Source organism: Temnothorax nylanderi, unplaced genomic scaffold (assembly GCF_030848795.1).
Source record: "Temnothorax nylanderi isolate EJ_2023f unplaced genomic scaffold, tnyl_v1.0 TNYL_tig0326_pilon, whole genome shotgun sequence".
Lineage (NCBI taxonomy): Eukaryota > Metazoa > Arthropoda > Insecta > Hymenoptera > Formicidae > Temnothorax > Temnothorax nylanderi.
This window is the reverse complement of record NW_027249388.1, coordinates 112,501-133,272: the sequence shown is the minus strand read 5'-3', so window position 1 is coordinate 133,272 and position 20,772 is coordinate 112,501. Positions and strand designations below refer to the sequence as shown.

At 35.1% G+C, this 20,772-nt stretch overlaps 2 protein-coding genes across 2 annotated transcripts in view; one reads left to right on the top strand and one right to left on the bottom strand.

Annotated features, from left to right (window-relative positions):
• Window positions 1–1,963: 1,963 nt before the first annotated feature.
• Window positions 1,964–20,772, bottom strand: part of Oseg5 (intraflagellar transport protein Oseg5) — a 94,020-nt gene continuing 75,211 nt past the window's right edge. Inside the window, exons 5-6 of the mRNA XM_071720135.1 lie at window positions 18,557–18,704; window positions 1,964–2,443 (exon numbers count right to left, since the gene is read on the bottom strand). Coding sequence (XP_071576236.1) covers window positions 2,414–2,443; window positions 18,557–18,704 — 178 coding nt within the window. The 3' untranslated portion in view covers window positions 1,964–2,413. The remainder of the gene's footprint in view (window positions 2,444–18,556; window positions 18,705–20,772) is intronic.
• Window positions 20,055–20,772, top strand: part of LOC139781274 (uncharacterized) — a 3,085-nt gene continuing 2,367 nt past the window's right edge. The window contains exon 1 of the mRNA XM_071720124.1: window positions 20,055–20,137. Within this exon, the coding sequence (XP_071576225.1) occupies window positions 20,055–20,137 (83 nt within the window). The remainder of the gene's footprint in view (window positions 20,138–20,772) is intronic.

The following is a 20,772-nucleotide window of genomic DNA, read 5'->3' as shown; positions in this document are numbered from 1 at the left end:
CTCCTCTCCCTCTCCTCTCCCTCTTCCCCCTCTCCCTCTCCCTCTCCCTCTCCCTCTCCCTCTCCTCCATCTCCCTCCCCCCTCTCCCTCTCCCTCTCCCCTCCCCTCTCCCCTCTCCCTACTCCCCCTCTCCCCTCCCTCCCCTCTCCCTCTCCCTCTCCCTCCCTCCCTCTCCCCTCTCCCTCTCCCTCTCCCTCTCCCTCTCCCTCTCCCTCTCCCCTCTCTCCCTCTCCCTCTCCCTCTCCCTCTCCCTCTCCCTCTCCCTCTCCCTCTCCCTCTCCCTCTCCCTCTCCCTCTCCCTCTCCCTCTCCCTCTCCCTCTCCCTCTCCCTCTCCCTCTCCCTCCCTCTCCCTCTCCCTCTCCCTCTCCCTCTCCCTCTCCCTCTCCCTCTCCCTCTCCCTCTCCCTCTCTCTCTCTCTCTCTCTCTCTCTCTCTAAAATGCTATAAATTGAAAAATATTACTTTTTTATCGACTGAAATTCAATTCCGTCGTATACAATTCTTTGAGATTCACTCAATTATTTCCTAAAAAAGTTGGAAAAATTTCGTAACCGATTTTCAAAAAAATACCGGTTCCCAAAAAGATCGGTAACGAAAAACTATACAGTTTATAGCACTCCCCGGCAAATTCTACCCCTGTTTTATATGCAATTCTTTAAAATTCGATCAATTATTTCTCGAAAAATTAGAAAAATTAAAATAACCGGTTTCCAGGAAATCGGTAACGAAAAACTATACACATAGTGGCACTCCCCGGAAAATTCTACCCCTATTTCATATACTTTCGGTGAAAATTCGATTCAGGGGTTTGGGCTGGGCGTTGATGAGTGAGTGAGTGAGTGAGTGAGTGAGTGAGTGAGTCAGTCAGGACATCTTCCTTTATATATATAGATTTAAATGATCCTGACAGCAATATAAATTAGATTTTGTCAGCTGATATACACGTCGTGCAAGTTCGAACCATTTTTTCTGTCTTTTTTCGTCTTGCGGGACATGCACAAAAATTTTATCGGGTGCATTTTTTGAATTTCTTTTGCACAATGGGACAAAACAAGCACGATATCCTGTTAGTTTCTTCAAGCCAACAATTTCTTCCTTTGCGTCCATATTCACTATTTTACTTTATCTCGAGAAACTCAAATAAACTCTTTCCTTCGCTGTATAACACCGTCTCAATCTTCTCGTCGTGACGTCACATCACCTTCGGTTAACTTCGGGCGTTTCCGGGGCATCATCGGATAGTTTGAATATTCATGTTTTAAAACGTTTTAATTATTAATAAATTCACGTAAAAAAAAAAAAAAAATTATTTACAATACAATTTATGTATAAACTATCATATTATGATGTTTTTAAAAAATCGTTTTGTACCCAATTGCATCACTCAATTGAGAGGAATTTCACAATTATTGCGCTAAGATGGTTTCTCACAACGTAGCGTTCTTGCCGGCATGAAGTTTTTGAATGATATTTGCACAAAAATTGAGCAATTCAATTTTAAGTTTAAATTTTGCACGCATATTTCAACATTTAGAAGCAAAATCACTCCAGCATACTTCAGCAAACACCGATATATAACAGTTACATACATATATACCATAGTTCATCATATTTTACATACGAGAAAGAACGCTACCTTATCGGCGATCCAGTAAATACAAAATAAAACTTAAATATATTTCTCAATTATTTCGCAATTTTTTCCAAAAATTTTGAAAATATTCCGCTAAGATGATTCCTCATAACACTGCTGTCTTGCTGAAATACTATTTAGAAATAAATTATGCAAATATTTATCAATATTTGCACAAAAGTCTAAATTTCTACTAGTATTGTTACATTGAGACATAATGGCAGCATTTCCAATTTCATCCGGATTTCGTCAAATAGTGTTATAAATCTTTTCTTGTCGGGGTGGTTGCCACTCGAAGGGTTTTTATAGAATAAATTAACTAAAGAGTACTTATGATAGACAGACTTTATTATTCCTTATAGAGTTATACAAGAATTTCTATTTAATAGACATACTATCCTAATCTAATTATGCACAACCAGTGAACTATATACTATACTGGAATGTGAACTCCCATCTAGGTAATAAGAAGAAAAAGACGGATTGCTTTGGGTCCATTTGTGTCTCTGTTTAGCAAACTTTTAATTGGTCAATAGTATTCAATTGTTCTCAAAAAGTATAGCAACAGAAAAGGAAGGTTGGGCACAATTCTCCATCTCGCTCGTCCCGATTTCTTCTAGAGAAGAATTTATTGTGCACAACATATACATATTTTTTTATGTCCTATCTATTCCAGCCAACCTCCGTTTCCTTATCTCTTTAACAGTTTGAATGATTCGATGCTTATCTTTACTTCCACTTCATCTTGATATCCCAAAACGTTATCCCCCTTTTTCTCTCTTAATCTCTCTTCTCTTCCTCTCTTTTTTCCTACACAACAAAGCATACCAAAAATATATTATTATTGTGTTCTTCGCACTATATTTTGAGTGTTGTATATTGGTGTTTTGAGTGTATTTTGTTTAATATTGATTTATTATATTATTGAATAGCATTTAGCATATCAATTTTCTTTTTATTACTTTCCTGGAATATAAACACTGGCAATTATAAAGAAAGAGGGCAACCTCATATATGACCTCGACCATATCGTATTTCAATCATAGCTTTAAAATAGTTTGCCCAAGTTTTCTCACGAGTAAAACGCTTTCTTATTCGTCTCGCCCACGGTCTTACATACAGGTCTCTCAACTCGTATGGTGGGGGATGGCTCGCTTAACGAAGCCAAAAGTTGTTCAGCTTGAGGCCGCTAGGATTGCTGCAATCGAGGGATGTTCTGTGCGAGTGACAGAGACAATAGTAGCGCATACGCATTATACCGTAATCTAAAGAATCCACAACTTCTACACTATTATGTGTACAATATATATATATATATATATATATATATATATATATATATATATATATATATGGGGCATTCTCCGCGTGTCGGAGTCCTCTCCTGCCCACTTCAATTTTTGACGTAATTCAACCAACCAGGGCTTAAAATTTTCGTTGAAGTGTCTACTTTTTAATGCCATGTGGCCTTTTGTGAAAATTCAATATGGCGGACTGATGCAGCGCCGAGAATGAAGAAAGTAAAAAAAAATTAATTGTATATCTTCTAAAAAAATGCAGAAATGTCACTTGATTTGGATGAAACTCGGTACTAGGCGGTTTTCGAGGTCGTTGATTCCGAATCTGGTCGAAATTTGGAAATTCAAAATGGCGGATTAAATATGGCCGCCCGTAATGCAGAAATGTCACTTGATTCGGATGAAAGTCGGTACTAGGGGGTTTTCGAGGTCGCTGATTCCGAATGTGAAGTCGAAATTTGGAAATTCAAGATGGCGGATCCAATATGGCCGACCGAATGCAGAAATGTCACTTGATTTACGTGAAAAAAACTGTCGCTTCAGTAGCGCCAAAAGCTGTCACTGTAACACCGATAGGATGATTAGAACAGTTTTACGGTATTATTTTTAAGATCTAGATATTACATTCGTATTTAGAGACCTTCAAAAGTTCCTAACAATAATTTTGCATTGGTTGTTATAACTATTATTACGATTTTTCCTTGAAGTAATGGATAGTTTAGTTAGTTAATAATAACACGAAAGGAGGCAATGAGAGCCGTACATGCTTTTACAGAATTGCTTTTCCGGTGGTTCTTCAGTCGTTGAATACGAATTTATAGCTACGAACACGTATTTTTTAAAGAAGGTACCATAAAATCATTCAAACTATCCTGTCGGTCTCAGAGCGACAGATTTTGGCGCTACTAAAGCGACAGTTTTTTTTCACGTGAATCAAGTGACATTTCTGCATTTCGGTCGGCCATATTGGATCCGCAACCTTGAATTTCCGAATTTCGACTTCACATTCGGAATCAGCGACCTCGAAAACCCCCTAGTACCGAGTTTCATCCGAATCAAGTGACATTTCTGCATTACTAACGGCCATATTTAATCCGCCATTTTGAATTTCCAAATTTCAACTTCACATTCGGAATCAGCGACCTCGAAAACCCCCTAGTACCGAGTTTCATCCGAATCAAGTGACATTTCTGCATTACGGGCGGCCATATTTAATCCGCCATTTTGAATTTCCAAATTTTGACCAGATTCGGAATCAACGACCTCGAAAACCCCCTAGTACCGAGTTTCATCCGAATCCAGTGACATTTCTGCATTTTTTTTAGAAGATATACAATTAATTTTTTTTTACTTTCTTCATTCTCGGCGCTGCATCAGTCCGCCATATTGAATTTTTACAAAAGGCCACATGGCATTAAAAAGTAGACACTTCAACGAAAATTTTAAGCCCTGGTTGGTTGAATTATGTCAAAAATTGAAGTGGGCAGGAGAGGACTCCGACACGCGGAGAATGCCCCATATATATATATATATATAATTTAAAAATATATTGTAAATCGATAAAAGTATATTACAATATATTTTTATCGCATTTTGCATACAAAAATAATTTCGTGCAGACCAAGACAGATTTTATAGAAACTACTGCCTATACCTTAAAATTCTACGTGCCGATCGTGAATGAAATAGGGCAGGTACAAATAATCGAAAACAGCACACAATGTATAGTAAATAATGAAGACTTATTGATTTATTAATTTAGACAATTTTTGCGCCATTCGCTATTCGTTGGCACTTTAAAAACAGAGCGTTTTATTTTCAGGCTTTTGTAGCCTGTTTTGTATTTAGGTACAACGATGGATTTTGCCATCACTTCAAATCTGACAGAACATACAACGCGTCCACAGTGATGAACTTATTGAGCCCGTAGGTAGGTTGTTAATCTCAAAGAGCCGAAAGCCAGCTATCCGACGCATGAAGAAGTTTACGTTGGCACTGTCAAACCAACATCCGTCGATAGCAGCGACACCAAAAAATGACTTCGATATTGGAGTCATCCCCACTAGGGATGTGCCGGATACAGAAATTGCCGGATACCGGATACCGGATATCCGGTAATAACGTGAAACTGGATACCGGATAATCCGGCCGGATAATTTTTTGGCCGGATACCGGATATTTGCCGGATTATCCGGTACTAATTTCTAAAAAAATTTTAGTTATATTTTTTTTAAGTATTTTTCGCTCGTACTTTTAGTTGCATATTTTGTGATTTTGTCCCTAGTGCTTTCGTTTAAACGCGCACTTGTCTAACCTAAAGAGCCTTTATCTCTCTCCTAGAAGCTCTCTGCCCTGGAGTCTGGTCTCTAACTCTCTAGGTCTCTAGCATGAAGAATAGAGTAGAGAAAAGGAGCCTGGACTTAGGCCCGGTGTCCACGATGCAAGAACTGTGTCCAAGTTTCGGTTTAAGCCAATAAAACTGCTACTTTTCTGTAAGAGCTGCAAATTGATTGGCTTAAATCGAAACTTGGACACAGTTCTTGCATCGTGGACACCGGGCCTTATATGGGCGATGCGTAAAAAAAAATGGGCGCGTTTAGCAGACACAACTGTTGTGTTTGTCTTATCAACATCAACACTCCGTGTTGATTGGTTGGTTCTAAAAGTAAGAGCCAATCACGTTCGACTGCTACTGAGCGGCTTGGTCTGCCGAACGCGACCAATGCGACCGAATGCCGAGCCGAGCAGTAGTTTACTAATGCTCCGCAAGGTTGCGCTCTCGTCTCACGGGACACATGTTTGGTACACATTCTTCATGCTCTCTAGTTTCTAAGTTTCTAATGTCTAAGCTCTAAGTTTCAAGTTTCTAAATAAGATATCTTAAAACTTGAAACAGTTGAAACTAGAAGTAGAAGTGTAGACGGACTCAAATTAATTTATATGAATATTGAATAATTGAATTGCAATGGCTAACTTCAAGTCAAGTATTTGGAAATATTTCAAAGTTTCCAGTGATAATGAAACGACAGCAGAATGTCAGCTGTGCCGTGAACAATCTTTATCGAGCAAAATTATTCGTGGGAAAACACCAAAATTATTTAGTACAAAGCCATTGTGGAATCATGTTAAGCACAAACATCCTGCAGTTACAGTATGTAAACCCCAAACTGAAAATAAAGTAGATACGAGTGATACGACTGAGAAATGTATATCTGATGCTGATCTCGATGTTGATAATCCTGATCCTGATGAAAATTTTTGTTCGCAAGAGCAACATAATACACATACACATAAACAACATCAACCTACTTTGCAAATGACCATCAATCGCAATAAACAATGGAATATTAATGATCCTAAAGCGAAAGCTATATCACGTAAAATATGTAAGTAAATACTGTAAATTAAATACTAAATAGTGTAAATACTGTAAATAGTAAATATATTAACTTCAAATTTGCAATGCAAACTCTGATGAACAAATTTAAGTTTCAACGAAATAGAAACTTGCATTATTTAATTATTACGATCGTAAACGCTGAAATTAATATATTTCAAAAGCATGAAAATTCATCGAAATTTAATGTTTGTCTTTGTTTAAAAGTTAAAACTTTGACACAATGTATCAAGTATCAATGACAAAATGACATGCATATATTTCACCAGAGATCAGTTTAATATAAATTGAATACAAGCAGTATATTATTTAATGATAACAGCATTTTTTTCAGGCGAGATGATGACTTTAGACGCAGAACTTTTTGCTTTAGTGGAACGAGAAGGATTTTCAAAACTTTTAAAATATATAGTACCACGGTATAATTTGCCAAGTAGAACCTATTTTTCACGAACACTAATGCCAGAAATATATAAAGAGATAAGAGCTCAAGTGGAAGCTAAACTATGTACTGCAAAATATATATCTTTTACTACAGACATTTGGACCAGTTCTGTAAACAATGAATCATTCATAAGTTTAACAGCGCATTATATTTCCGCCGACACATTTAAAAAAGAGATATATACTTTGACAGTTAAACATTTCCCAGTCAGTCATACTGGTGGCAATATTACTGATATAATCAACAATATTATGGAAGAGTGGAATCTTAGTATTGATCAAATCCATGTGATTGTACGAGATAACGCTGCCAACATGATTTGCGGAATAGGTAACTTATATATTTATTATTATTTAATATTTATATATTATATATACAATCAATTAGAATCAAAAGCCATGCGATCCAAGCCTAGGTCTTTGACGGCCTTATGTTAGTTTCTGTATATATATATATATATATCTATATATATACATATAATTTTTTTTATGTATTTATGTATTTATGTAGGTTATTGCGATAAATATTACCACATGCCTCGGTGGTCGAATTGGTACGACGCCCTACACGGAATGAGGGAGGTTCCAGGTTCGAACCCTGGCTGAGGTAATATTTTTTCGCAATAAAATTCTTTACAGTTTTTAGATAATTAAATCGAGTCGATTTAATTCTGGGGAGAGAAGGGTTTTAATTCTAACAATAACTGTGTTTTAAAGTCCGACAAATAATCGGCGCGCAGTTTGTTGGAAAAATTATATGTATATATATAGATATATATATATACAGAAACTAACATAAGGCCGTCAAAGACCTAGGCTTGGATCGCATGGCTTTTGATTCTAATTGATTGTATATTGTTACGATCCTATTTCTCTTATTATTATTATATATACATTATATACATAAACTAATAGGAATATTAATTATTTTTTGTTTTATTGCAGATCTTACAGTTGCAGAATCTGTCGGTTGTTTTATACATTCATTGCAACTGGTTATCCATGATGCAATTTTTGTGCAACGAAAAATTGTTGATATTATAGCAAAATGTCGCAAAATTGTATCTCACTTTAGTCATTCATCGCAGGCCTGCACAAAATTGAAAATAATTCAAGAAAAATTAAAACTTCCGACCCATAAGTTAATACAGGATGTTGTCACACGTTGGAATTCGACATATTATATGCTGTCACGCCTTTATGAGCAAAAACAGGCTGTCACTGCATATGCAACGGAACATAATATTCCTACTCTTGATGCACAGCAATGGCATTTAATTGGAAATATAATTATTGTTTTAAAACCAATAGAAGAAATATAGCCCAGTCAAATTAGATTATTTTTGGGCGTTTGGATGAAAAAATTGCCGGCAAGCTGGAAATTGGTATACAGGTTCATTTTAGTGTTCTTTTAAACATACTAAAAGTCCCCATACATAGAGCGTGAGCCGGCTGCGCCATCTTGAAAAAAAGAGTACAAAAATGGGTTTTATGCGAATAACTCGGAAATTATTAGTTTCACGGGAAAGAACATTCAGAGCGAAAATGTAGCTGATAAAATTCCTCGCAATTTGGTTTTTTGTAGAACTTCGTACGACCATTAGTTCCCGAGATAGATTTTTTTGAAGCATCGGGCAAATGAGGAAAGAGCTGTTTCTTCGAGCGTTTTTTCAAAATACCTCAGTTCTGGCTGTCCGAAAGTAAAAAATGCATACAATGAAAGTGAAAGAGAATTAAATTACCTACAAAATCCATTATTTATGTTATACCGCGCGACTAATATTTCTGGAAATATTACGGTTTAAATGAAATTTTGACTTTCGGAAATTACTAAATAATACCTCTTGATAATAATAATTTATTGTAAACTTATATATAATGCGTATTAATATCTAGAACGTATCAATATCTTCTTCAACTTCTTCGTCCAGCTCGTATATGTTTAGGCACCCTGTTTCCTGGCAGTTACCGCAAAGATCGGAACACTTGAGACCTGCTTTTTTGCACCCACAGGACATTGTGCAATGTTTTTTACAGTTGCATGAGACAAGTCGTAAAATTTCATCCGGTGCTGGGGATTCCAACGTTTGAAGAGGCTGCAGATAGTTATTTACTTTGTGCCAGCCCCACATTTCGGGGTCCTTATGATTACCCAACCACGTTTGTACTTGGTGGTAGGCTCGGAATGAGTGTTGGGCAGCTGCCCCCTCTGTTGGTGGCAATGATGGCATACGGGATGTACTTTTTTGTGCAAATCTTTTAAACTCGTTGTAACGATGAACATTTAAATTGATTTTTTCTGGATGTTTTGCTCCATAAATATATAAAAACAGAATTTCTCCAGCTCGTTGAATTTCTTGGGCAGTCGAATTGCTATTGACGAAAATATTATTAACGTGTCTAAGTTCCTCTACTCGCTGCAGCAGATTAACAATTTTGTTTTTTTCCCTTTTGAAATATTGCCGAAGTCGTGTCACAGCCGCTGAACGCATGGGCCAGCAAAATAGTTTCTTTCAAGTATTCATCTTCTTGAAGTTTTTGGGAAGAATATATTTGTCTTTCGGTTTTCCCTTTTCCTGGCTTCAAAAAGAAGATGTTATTATTCACAGGTGCTAGAGCAACAGTCAAAACAAGAAGATCTACATCCTCTCCTACTATAGCACATTGCCTAGTCACAGAAATTTCAATTGCTGTTGACACGATGAGTACGTCAGCATCGCTTTCCGCCTGCCTGACTGCAAATCCTTTACCTTCGAATTTATCTTTTAGCATGGAAATAAGCCTCATTTTATTTTTGTCATTGCGTAAGAATTGTTCTTGGGTCACGGTGGCAACCATGTGTTCCTGAAAAATAATATCGGAGCATGATTTTTTCGCGCTACGCCGGTGTTGTTCGCATCGTTTTGTACTGTTGCCAGCATTGTCGTAGCCGTCAAAGACGATGACGCAATGATCTCCATAATGTTTTTGAACGTAATTCACGTACGCAGAACAAATGTCTCTGTATGATTTGTTGCAGCTCCAAAGGACACGGTGTAATAAGAAGCCTCCATCTATAACATACGTGGTGTCTACTTCTGGAATAACAGTTTCCGTACATTCTTGAAAAATTTTGTACATCGCCGATTTATTCGTTTTTCTCATCCCTGCCTCGCAAAACAAGGATAGAGGAAACGGAGCAAGTTCATATTGCAAGAATTCAGGAAGATCCTCATCCTTCTTTTTTGCAATGATAATTCTCTGGAATATCATTAAAGGATTTATTACTGCTCGTTTGTCATGGACCTTGATTGAAGAGTTTACAGCAGCCAGTGATTGCACTCTATTACTGCGTTTCATATGTACATCCTTGAAACTCTTGTCGATTATAGAGTCCATACTAGACTCTCCATTCTCTCGCGCAAGAAAGCAATTTATAATTTCTTGATCCCCGATGACTCCGCTGCTTAAAGACATAATTTTGTTTGATATTTCAAAAAGGTTGTGAGTTTCTAGCCATTCACCAAGTTTTTTCACGTCTTCATCATCTCGTTGCATTCTTGTTTCTCGGGCCTCTACATGCTGTTCTCCAGACGTAAATTGGACTTTACAATACTCCTCGAAACTTGCACAGATATCGTGAAGAATTGGCATTGTAATAACGAAGGACGTGAGGGTTTCGTCCGTTATACCTCTCATGACCGGACCTCCTTTGATTTTAAATTCTCTGTTGAGTGTTTGTTCAATTGTCTGATCTGACCATGTACCCGTCCAGAATTTCTTAGTACGCTTCATTGTGAAGTAGCCACGTTTACAAAACCTTTCGTATTCGACTGCATCTAGTTTCGATTGCAATTGTACCATGTCTTGCAAATAAATTTGACAGGATTTTGCGTAATGAAAATGGCCACTTGCGTGAAAAAATGGAACCATACGCCTTACCGCAAGCAAATGCTTCTTCCAGTTTCCTTCTCTCTCTGCCTGTATAAATAGTTTAATTATAGTGATCATGTGGAAATATTGCATCCACAATTTAGCAGTCGGCCCATAGTTCTCAATTTCCAAGAATTGTTGCTCCAGCTTCAATAAAAGTTCTGTTAAAATTGGGTCCACGTCGATATCTCTTGCAGTAAGGAGGTGATTTTCAAAATCTATCAATCTCGCAGCTACAGTTATTTGTTCGACGGGCGTTAAAGGTACGGATTTCAATACGATTTTTGCAAGAGCTAGCTGCACGAGTAAGTGGCCCCTGACAGCTCTAGCATAGGCATGACCTTGAAGCATTTTGTCAACGGAATTCGGTGCGTATATTAAAGCAAGAAGATCTTTTAGGCCGCTCCCTGCCATGATAAATCCTATTGTGCCCAAGAAAGACATGAGAATGTGGAAGCCTCCAAGTCTCACCACAACGTTACGCAAGCCCGAGTTGTCTCCTGCACAAGCAACAATATCCCTAGCTTTTATGTATAATGGCTGGTCAAATGTGACAATCGTTGTTTTCAGACCGATTTCTTCAGATTTTTTGACAGCCATAAGCAATGCGGTATAGACAGTATCATAATTGCTTGGAGGTGCGTTAATGAAGGGGAGAAATAAGACCTTAGTGACTTCAGCGGTTTTATGACTCATCAAACGTTCATGAAATCCCCTCCAGCCAGGAATATTGGGCCGTTCTTCATATTTCGCGCACATCCAAAGCACATCTGAATTTGTTGGCATTTCAATGCTTCTATCACAAGACACGACAGTTTTCAATTCTTCATTTAAATTTTTGAAAATGAACGATTTCAATCCTGCGTCACATTTTTCTTCGAAAATTTGTAATTCAACTACACCTTTCTTTTCTACACATGATGATTTCTTAAATACCTTCACTTTATCGATGTCTGTCGACGTCTGTAAGATTGCCGATGCAGGAGTGACGCATTGTATGCCACCCATGCTGTGGAATGTATTTAGACCGTCGATAGTGTTGATGTTAAAATCAGTGTTATCAAATACAAATTGGCAAAATGATTGTGGCAAGATTTGATCTTTCGGTGCCATCAGTAGCGACGATTCTAGGACTCTGACATCACTGTAAGAGACGCAAATTCCCAATTTCGACAAAATATCCATCAGAGATTTTGAGCCTATTTTTTTATATATGTATGTTCCGATGCTAAGTTGAATCGGCGATAAAAATGATCTTGGTCGAGTTGCTGATATTATGCTGTGAGCAATTGTGGTGCATTTCTTTTGCAGCGTTTCGGTTGGTTTTCTCTTTTTTGTTATTATTTCCTGCAATAACAATTTCAGAGATTCTGGAATAATATCATCCACGTTGGCTAAAAAAGCATGCTTATCAGGATACATAGAAGTATCATAAAACTGTCCCCGAATATCTGCTCGTATAATTTCAGCTGCTTTTCGTATCACTCGATTTTTTTCCTCACGATCATCAGCCACCCGACTTTCATACCACGTATCACTTAAAATCGCATATCCAGTATTTTTAAAGCACAATGTGGGAATTTGTTTATGAGTAACTGTCATAATTATTTCATCGCCATACTTCTCTTTCAGTTTCGTTTTTACGGTATTCATATTCGGAGCTTCATGGCCGGAGTCAGTAATCAAATCTATAAGCTCGTTAATTGAAAATTGGCATTCTTCCGAATTTTCTAAATAATCGAAAATGATCTGCATGGAAGATGAAATATCATTCGAAAGAGGTCGACTTACTTGCTTTGTCATACGTATTGGTTCACTCCATCTTCTATAACAATCTCGATGATATATCGCTTTAGAAGACACCAAATCTAAAGTTGTCGAGATACGTGCAGCCACTTCACGACCCCATTCATCGTTGCGTTTTTTTGCGGCTTCTCTCAAATAATCAAGTAAACTCTGTTTTTTTACTGTACAGACAATTCGCTTCAATCGTTGTGGAAGTTTTTTTTGAGTTTTATAAAAGTCATTGTCGATAACACCTTTGCAAAAAAAACATGTGTTCCGAAAATCGAATGATTCTTTTTCACTTCTCAACATTTTCTTCCATGTAGATTCATCAGTAGAAGTGGATGCTTCATCTCTTTCTTTCCTTTTTAAATCAGCTGTAATACTGTTCCTTCTCGTATAAGTTTTCCGACATTTTTGATGCACGCGCACAGAAGTTAATTGCATTATCAAGGGACTCTTCCCATCTTCTCGCAGTTTGCTACATTCGCGGATCGTCTGCAATCCTTTTCCCTTAACTTCGAAGAGTGTTTGTGTAGAATCTCTCTCATTGCAGATGAAACACTTTAATTCATGTGCCATGTTTCGCTATGCCTTCACCTGAGCAAATTCATAAATATTATTATAAATGTTTGTTACAGTTCAATTCCTCATTATTTTTATTATTTTTTTACAAAGTGTGTGTGTATGTGTGTGCGTGCGCATTTCATTGTACTACACAAGCGCATACGCATGCTCGCACGCACACATATTACATCATACATAATATTTATATAATATGTAATAATAGTTATTGTATTATTTTTTTAGGATTATTATTATTTATTATTATTATTATTATTGTATTTTATTATATTTACGTTTTGACATTAATATTTCTTTATGAATTTTATTTTAGGTTACGTACGCAGTTTTTTATGTTTTTATTGGTTTAATTATTAGTATATCAACAATAAATATGCATCCCTTACTTGCACTGTGTGCTCGCCTCTGCATATGAAACAGAAATTTATTGCGGCCACTTTCGACGCCCTATATCTCGAATACTACCCGTCTTAAAAATTTAACCCAAAGACCAACGGGAAGCTTACATCATGTATAATGAGATTTGAAACTTACGCCGACCGCAAAAATTTCCAAATAAATTTTTTCGACAATATTTAAATCATTAAAAATTACGGTAAACTGAGGAAAAAAGAGCAACATTATTCTAGCATCTGTTGTTGGTATAATTGTTGGTCACATATTAATGTCGAATATACTGTTTTTCAGGAAATTTTATAAGCTTCAAATTTGGTCTGAAGCATTTTGTACGTATCTCTCATAGAAACTGAGAAAATTACAAAAAAGTGTGGCAAACCCCATTTTTTTACGAAAACTCTTAAGAAAGGCATAATTGAAATGACAATTTTTTAAAAACTTTCATTTCAAAACCGGTTCCACTGCAGGATCACATACATATGCATATAAACTTTTGAAAAAATGTCGATATTATTTTTTCTAAAGTAATTTTATGTCATGTTTTGTAAAAAAACTATAAATTATTAAGAAATTTTTAACATAAACAAATATTTAAAAGGCTATATCTCTGGAAGTATTCATCACAGAACGTCAAATAAAAAATCATTTTAAAGATAATTTAATAAACTTCAAGAAACATGTGTATTTTTTTAAAAAAGATAACTTGGAAGTCCGCCATTTTGAGAAGTGTACCTAAAAACCGTTTCTTTTACGGATATCAAAAATACTATTAGTCGTATGCAAATCGGTCAAAAACCAAAATAATGAAAATTTAATAACCTTTCTATTTGATTTTAACAATTTTTTACGTAGGACTACCCATTTCCGACTTATATTGCGAGGAAATATTTATTCTCATAATTTCCGAAAGTCAAAATTTCATTTAAACCGTAATATTTCCAGAAATATTAGTCGCGCGGTATAACATAAATAATGGATTTTGTAGGTAATTTAATTCTCTTTCACTTTCATTGTATGCATTTTTTACTTTCGGACAGCCAGAACTGAAATATTTTGAAAAAACGCTCGAAGAAACAGCTCTTTCCTCATTAGCCCGATGTTTCAAAAAAATCTATCTCGGGAACTAATGGTCGTACAAAGTTCTACAAAAAACCAAATTGCGAGGAATTTTATCAGCTACATTTTCGCTCTGAATGTTCTTTCCCGTGAAACTAATAATTTCCGAGTTATTCGCAAAAAACCCATTTTTGTACTCTTTTTTTCAAGATGGCGCAGCCGGCTCACGCTCTATGTATGGGGACTTTTAGTATGTTTAAAAGAACACTAAAATGAACCTGTATACCAATTTCCAGCTTGCCGGCAATTTTTTCATCCAAAAATCTTAATTTGACTGGGCTAATAACAAAGATTGCCAGTGCCGATGATGAAAGCATTGGATATGTAATACCGTCAATAGCTACTCTTCAATCTTACTTGTCGAAACGCACTCAATCTCAAGAGAAGGATATAATGATTCTAAAAGAGGATTTAAAAAAATCAATTGAAAAGAGATTTTTAAACTTTTCTGGAAAAAATATTCAAGAAAGCTCTTGTTTTACACACGCTACATTTTTGGATCCACGTTTCAAAACTCGCTTTTTAAAAGATGAAGTCAAAGTAAAAAAATTAATCCTTGACGAGCTTCTTGCTATCAATAGTAGGATTAGAAGCAACGATGAACAAAATATTACCAATTCCAAGGATAAAACTACTGATAATGATAATGGACCGTCTTTCTCTGAAAGTCTTCATGATGCAGCTCATGAAAGTATTTGGCAATGTTTCGACGAAATCGCGAATGGGTCAAAATCAGATGTTGACAGTGTTGACACAAGCACAGAAGAGGAAAAAAACTTCAATAGACAACCCAGCGATAGAACGAAGAAAAAAACGATTGTATTCACCGCAGAAATAGATAAATATCTTGCCATGCCTTTAATAACGCGACAGGAAGACCCAGTAGTATGGTGGAAAACTCACGCTTCAGAATTTCCAAATTGAAAAATATTATCTCTCAAATACTGCAGTGCCCCTCCAAGCTCTGTAAACACCGAAAGGTTATTTAGCGCCGCAGCAGCCGTTTATACAGAAGACAGAAATAGATTACTTCCAGATAATGCAGAAATGCTCATATTTCTTATGAAAAATATAAAATATTTGAAAAATATGTAACTATAAATATATGTAATTAATAAATGAATAATAATATGATAATTAATTTTATTGTTAGTGTAGATTACGTCGCAGGTGTTTTCGACAAGTTCATCGTATATATGTACAAATTGCGCGATAAGGGTAAATTAGTAAATAGTGTATACGGCTTTTTATTAGTTAAATATTAAATATAGTTAATAGTTATTACCACCTGAGCAGATTATTCCGACTGGAGAAAAGGTTTTAGGTTTTAGATCCTCTTATAGCTATATTTAAGAGTTTAAGACTAAGAGTTTTAAGTTTTAAGTTTTAAGACATTATCAGGTGGACATAAATAAAGTAATAAACGCATAAATGATTTTAAATTTTGATTAATAAATTTTTTTCAAATTTTCAATATAAATTATACCACATATATATATATATACAATATACATGTCAATGTCAATGTTAAATGAGTTAAATCGTTAAATATGTCAATATTATTGACACAATAATGTCAAAAAACTAAAAAAAATGTCAAAAATGGCGGAATTGATTGAATAATCAGATAAATTAACTATCCGGCTATCCGGCCGGATTGTGAAAAAGTGGCCGGATAGGCCGGATACCGGATAGTTGCCGGATATCCGGCACATCCTTAAAAGAAATTAATTCATTTTTACCTAAATACTAACTTTCACAAACTAGATATTTTTCTCTGACAAATTACCAATTCTTTAAGTAATCTACACTTCTCACAAAAATTAAAGGAACACTAAATTTATCTTTAAAAATAGGCAAAATTCAAGCAGCTGTAACTTTGTTAAAAATGAACAAAATTTAAATTTAAAAAAGGATTTTAAAGCTTGAAATTTCCACTTTTGAAAGGTTACTATTATTTTTTAGTTTCTGTGAGTTTGGTAATTTTTACATATAAAAAACTACGAGCCGGACAAAATAGAAATTTTTTCTCTCACTTTGTGGGCCTGTCATGTTCACAAAAAAAATCCGCGAAAATTTTCGACTTTCTAACGTGAAAGCTTGAAGTTTTCCTTGCAAAATCTTTTTTTAAAAATGTTTTTACGATTTTTTGTTACTAATTTATCGCGGATTGAACAAGAAATGAGCTTTTTGACTTTGATTGCTCATAACTCCCTTAGAAATCATCGTATCGTAATTCAAAAAACAGATTCTTAAAGCTGAAACTTTGCTCTATTAAACGGTATAATTGCCAAATTTTTTTAAATAACGTAGATATGATACAAATTGATGAAAATAATGTAAAAATTAGCGATTTTTCTCTTTTTCATTTTGACCCAGAAAACAATTGTACAGAACAACAACGCAGACACGTAGAAACATTTTTAAAAGAAGATTTTGCAAGGAAAACTTCAAGCTTTCACATTAGGAAGTTGAAAATTTTCGCAGATTTTTTTGTGCACGTGACAGGCCCACAAAGTGAGAGAAAAATTTTCTATTTTGTCCAGCTTGTAGTTTTCTATATGCAAAAGTTACCAAACTTACAAAAACTAAAAAATAATAGTAACCTTTTGAAAGTAGAGGTTTTAAGCTTGAAATTTAAATTTCGTTCATTTTTAACAAAGTTACAGCTGCTTGAATTTTGTCTATTTTTAAAGATAAATTTAGTGTTCCTTCAAGTTTTGTGAGAAATGTATAATTTACTTTTACTTAAATATTATTAATTTTTATGTAAATAGTAATTTTTTGTAACCAATTACTAATTTGCTAATTCAATAAAAATTTAATTTGTTGTTATTGCTAATTTCGTGAATAATTAGAAAATAAAAAATAAAAATTTTTTGCAGATTCTTGCTTAACACTACAAAATAGGTGATATCAGTACAAAATTACCTTTTTCAAAAATGGTAAAAAAAGCCGCCAAGTACACGCAATGTATTTTGTAAATTCAAAAATCTAACCTAATTGGTAGCTTTATTTCTTTTTCACAAAATTATATTACCTAACTTAACTCAAGTGACATGTATTTCAAAAAAAGATGTAAAATCTTTAATTTCTTCTTCACAAAATTATATTACCTAACTTAACTCAAGTAACATGTATTTAAAAAAAAGATGTGAAATCTTTAAATTAAATTGCGCCAATTGTAAAGAGAATATGTATATTGCTTTGAAAGATAATTGTTGTGTAACTACTTTAAAGAAATAAAACCCAAGTGGTATCTTCGTGTTCCTATTCAAGGGTCTTCCTATTCCAACCCAAGTGGTAATAGCTTCTTGATTCTCTTTAACAAATTTTTAATATTACAAAGAATCATTTTAATTACAAAGAATTAAAGAAGTAACAGTACAAAATAAAAATATTTAATTAAAACAAAATAACTAAATTTTTCTTGTAAAAAAACTTGGCGCTGCTAGACTTTGAAATTTAAACATTAAAATTTGAACATTAGTACTAAGATTTTTGATTGATGTATATAGACAGTACACATATAGGCGGGGATGGATCTTGGTTTGCGTGGAAAGTTGAAAATCTGAATCGTATACAATGATAGACCTTGCCTTATAAACAGACCGAAATGAGAGGTGGGGTGAACCTCGCTTCAATCTAATCAAAGGTCTATCATTGTACGGTTCAGGTTTTCAACTTTCCACGCGAACCAAGGTCCATCCCCACCTACCCCCGCCTATATGTGTACTGTCTATACACATATATCAGTAAATTACTTCCCTTAGCACTGACACAATCTGTTATATTTTTTAGTTACATTTGTTAATAACTTTTTAATGAACAACGACCGGCTAAAATCTTCTGAAAGTCACTCAGGAAGATGACCTTGACATTATATATCAAGGTCAAGGTCATACATAAGGTTGCCATCTTTCTGTATAATTACCAAAACACTTTGTGAGAGTAGGAAATCATTAAATATTTTGTTAAAAATTATCTTACTTGATTTATTTGTGATGACGAAATATTTGCCATAAATACAAGGAAACTATGATTGGTTTCATTTTTATCAATGGTCTGCAAATATTTTGTTCTTGTATTTAGAACTTCCTCAAGTTGTCTTTTATATTTTCTTGCTAATTCCAAAGCTCTAATTAAAAACATAAATGGATATTATACATTAGTTGCTTAATAAATATTAAAAAAGCAGAAAAGCATGAGTAAACAATACTTAGCATCTAATAGATGTATTCGATTTTTATTATTACTACAATATATTAAATCTTTTTATTTCTATAATAAACAAGGTATCTGATAATAAGCGTAACCCTTCTCAGTGGATGGATACAATGAATAAAACTGTATAGAAAATCTTTTACTGTTTTATGATTTTTGCAATAACAGACCGACAAAAAAATTTTTGTCAAATAACTCTAATCAGAGTAGATGTTTCTTATAGATTTTCGGTCACAAAAACAATACCACTGTCCAAATTGCGGTAATTATGCATATTAAGACCCCACTCGCCAATGACCTTGACCTTGGCATATGTTGTCAAGGTCATGACCCTGAGTAACCTTGACCTTGAAAAAAGTGGCGGTCACGATCCGTTCAAAAGTTACGAAGCATTAAAGTTTTCGCTTTGCAAAATTAGTTGTATATCGCCACAAATATTCACACAGATGATCGACTAACTTATCTTGTTTAATACCACCTCTACTTAAACAAGCTCGTAATGCACGCCACGAACCCATGTGACAACTCGTTTCGCGTGGAAAGTATATGCGTGGAGGCAGTAGGTTCCGCCCACCTGCGGTCACATGGGTTCGTGGCGTGTTTTACGAGCTCGTTTATTGTATATCGTCACAAATATTCACACAGATGATCGACTAACTTATCTTGTTTAATACCACCTCTACTTAAATGAGCTCGTAAAACACGCCACGAACCCATGTGACAACTCATTTCGCGTGGAAAGTATATGCGTCGAGGCAGTAGGTTCCGCCCCCCTGTGGTCACATGGGTTTGTGGCGTGCTTTACGAACTCGTTTATTGTATATCGCCACAAATATTCACACAGATGATCGACTAACTTATCTTGTTTAATACCACCTCTACTTAAACGAGCTCGTAAAGCACGCCACGAACCCATGTGACAACTCGTTTCGCGTGAAAAGTATATGCGTGAAGGCTGTAGGTTCCGCCCCCCTGCGGGGGGCTCCACTATTATTAAACTAGACACATAGTATGCCTTCAAAGTACATGCGTTGGTTTTCCACTTCTTTAAAATTTTTCATTTACTGCTTTAAAAGACTTTCCTTTGTTCGTACATGTACTATTTCCACATATATATTAGTCATTTACAAGATAGTTAGTCAATCATCTGTGTGAATATTTGTGGCGATATACAACTAATTTTGCAAAGCGAAAACTTAATGCTTCGTAACTTTTCAACGGATCGTGACCGCCACTTTTTTCAAGGTCAAGTTTACTCAGGGTCATGACCTTGATAACATATGTCAAGGTCAAGGTCATTGGCGAGTGGGGTCTTAATATGCATAATTACCCAAATTGCTCCATCATGTCAGGTTTTAAAGTTATTTTAAATCAATTTTAAGATTAAAAATCAGCGATTTATAGGGAAAAAATGTACAATAAATCACTAACCGTCAATAAAATAATACAAATAATTGAAATGTTTTACTTATATATTGATTTCTTATTAACAAGGATAAAAAAAATTGTCTCAAATAGCAATAATGTTTGTTAAGAACATAGTACGTAAAAAAGGCATATTTTTCATGTTTGGTAAAATTAGTGCAAACGAATAGTCAGATTTCAATGTTATTGAGTACTTGCTTTGGCAGTAGGGGAGACCGGGGCGGAGTCGTCACTACAATTATCTCGAAATCTGTATGTTGTGTGAACTCGCCATTAATATTGTAAACGCTACTTATGGTGCCCATATGACCAACGGAGTTTAATGAGATTATATGCCATGTTGTGATCTTCATTAAGGCAAACGTGTTTTCGAAGGTTAAAAGTGAAATTATTTGCGCGTCGAAAATTTTTAATACTAGCGTTTCGGCCCGCGCTTCGCGTTGCCTCAAAGCTAGCGCGTGGACCTCAAAGCTAGGAAACTATAGATCTATATATAGATATATATAGATCTCTGTATATATATATTGATATAATTCAGGCGTGTGTGTGCGCGTAGG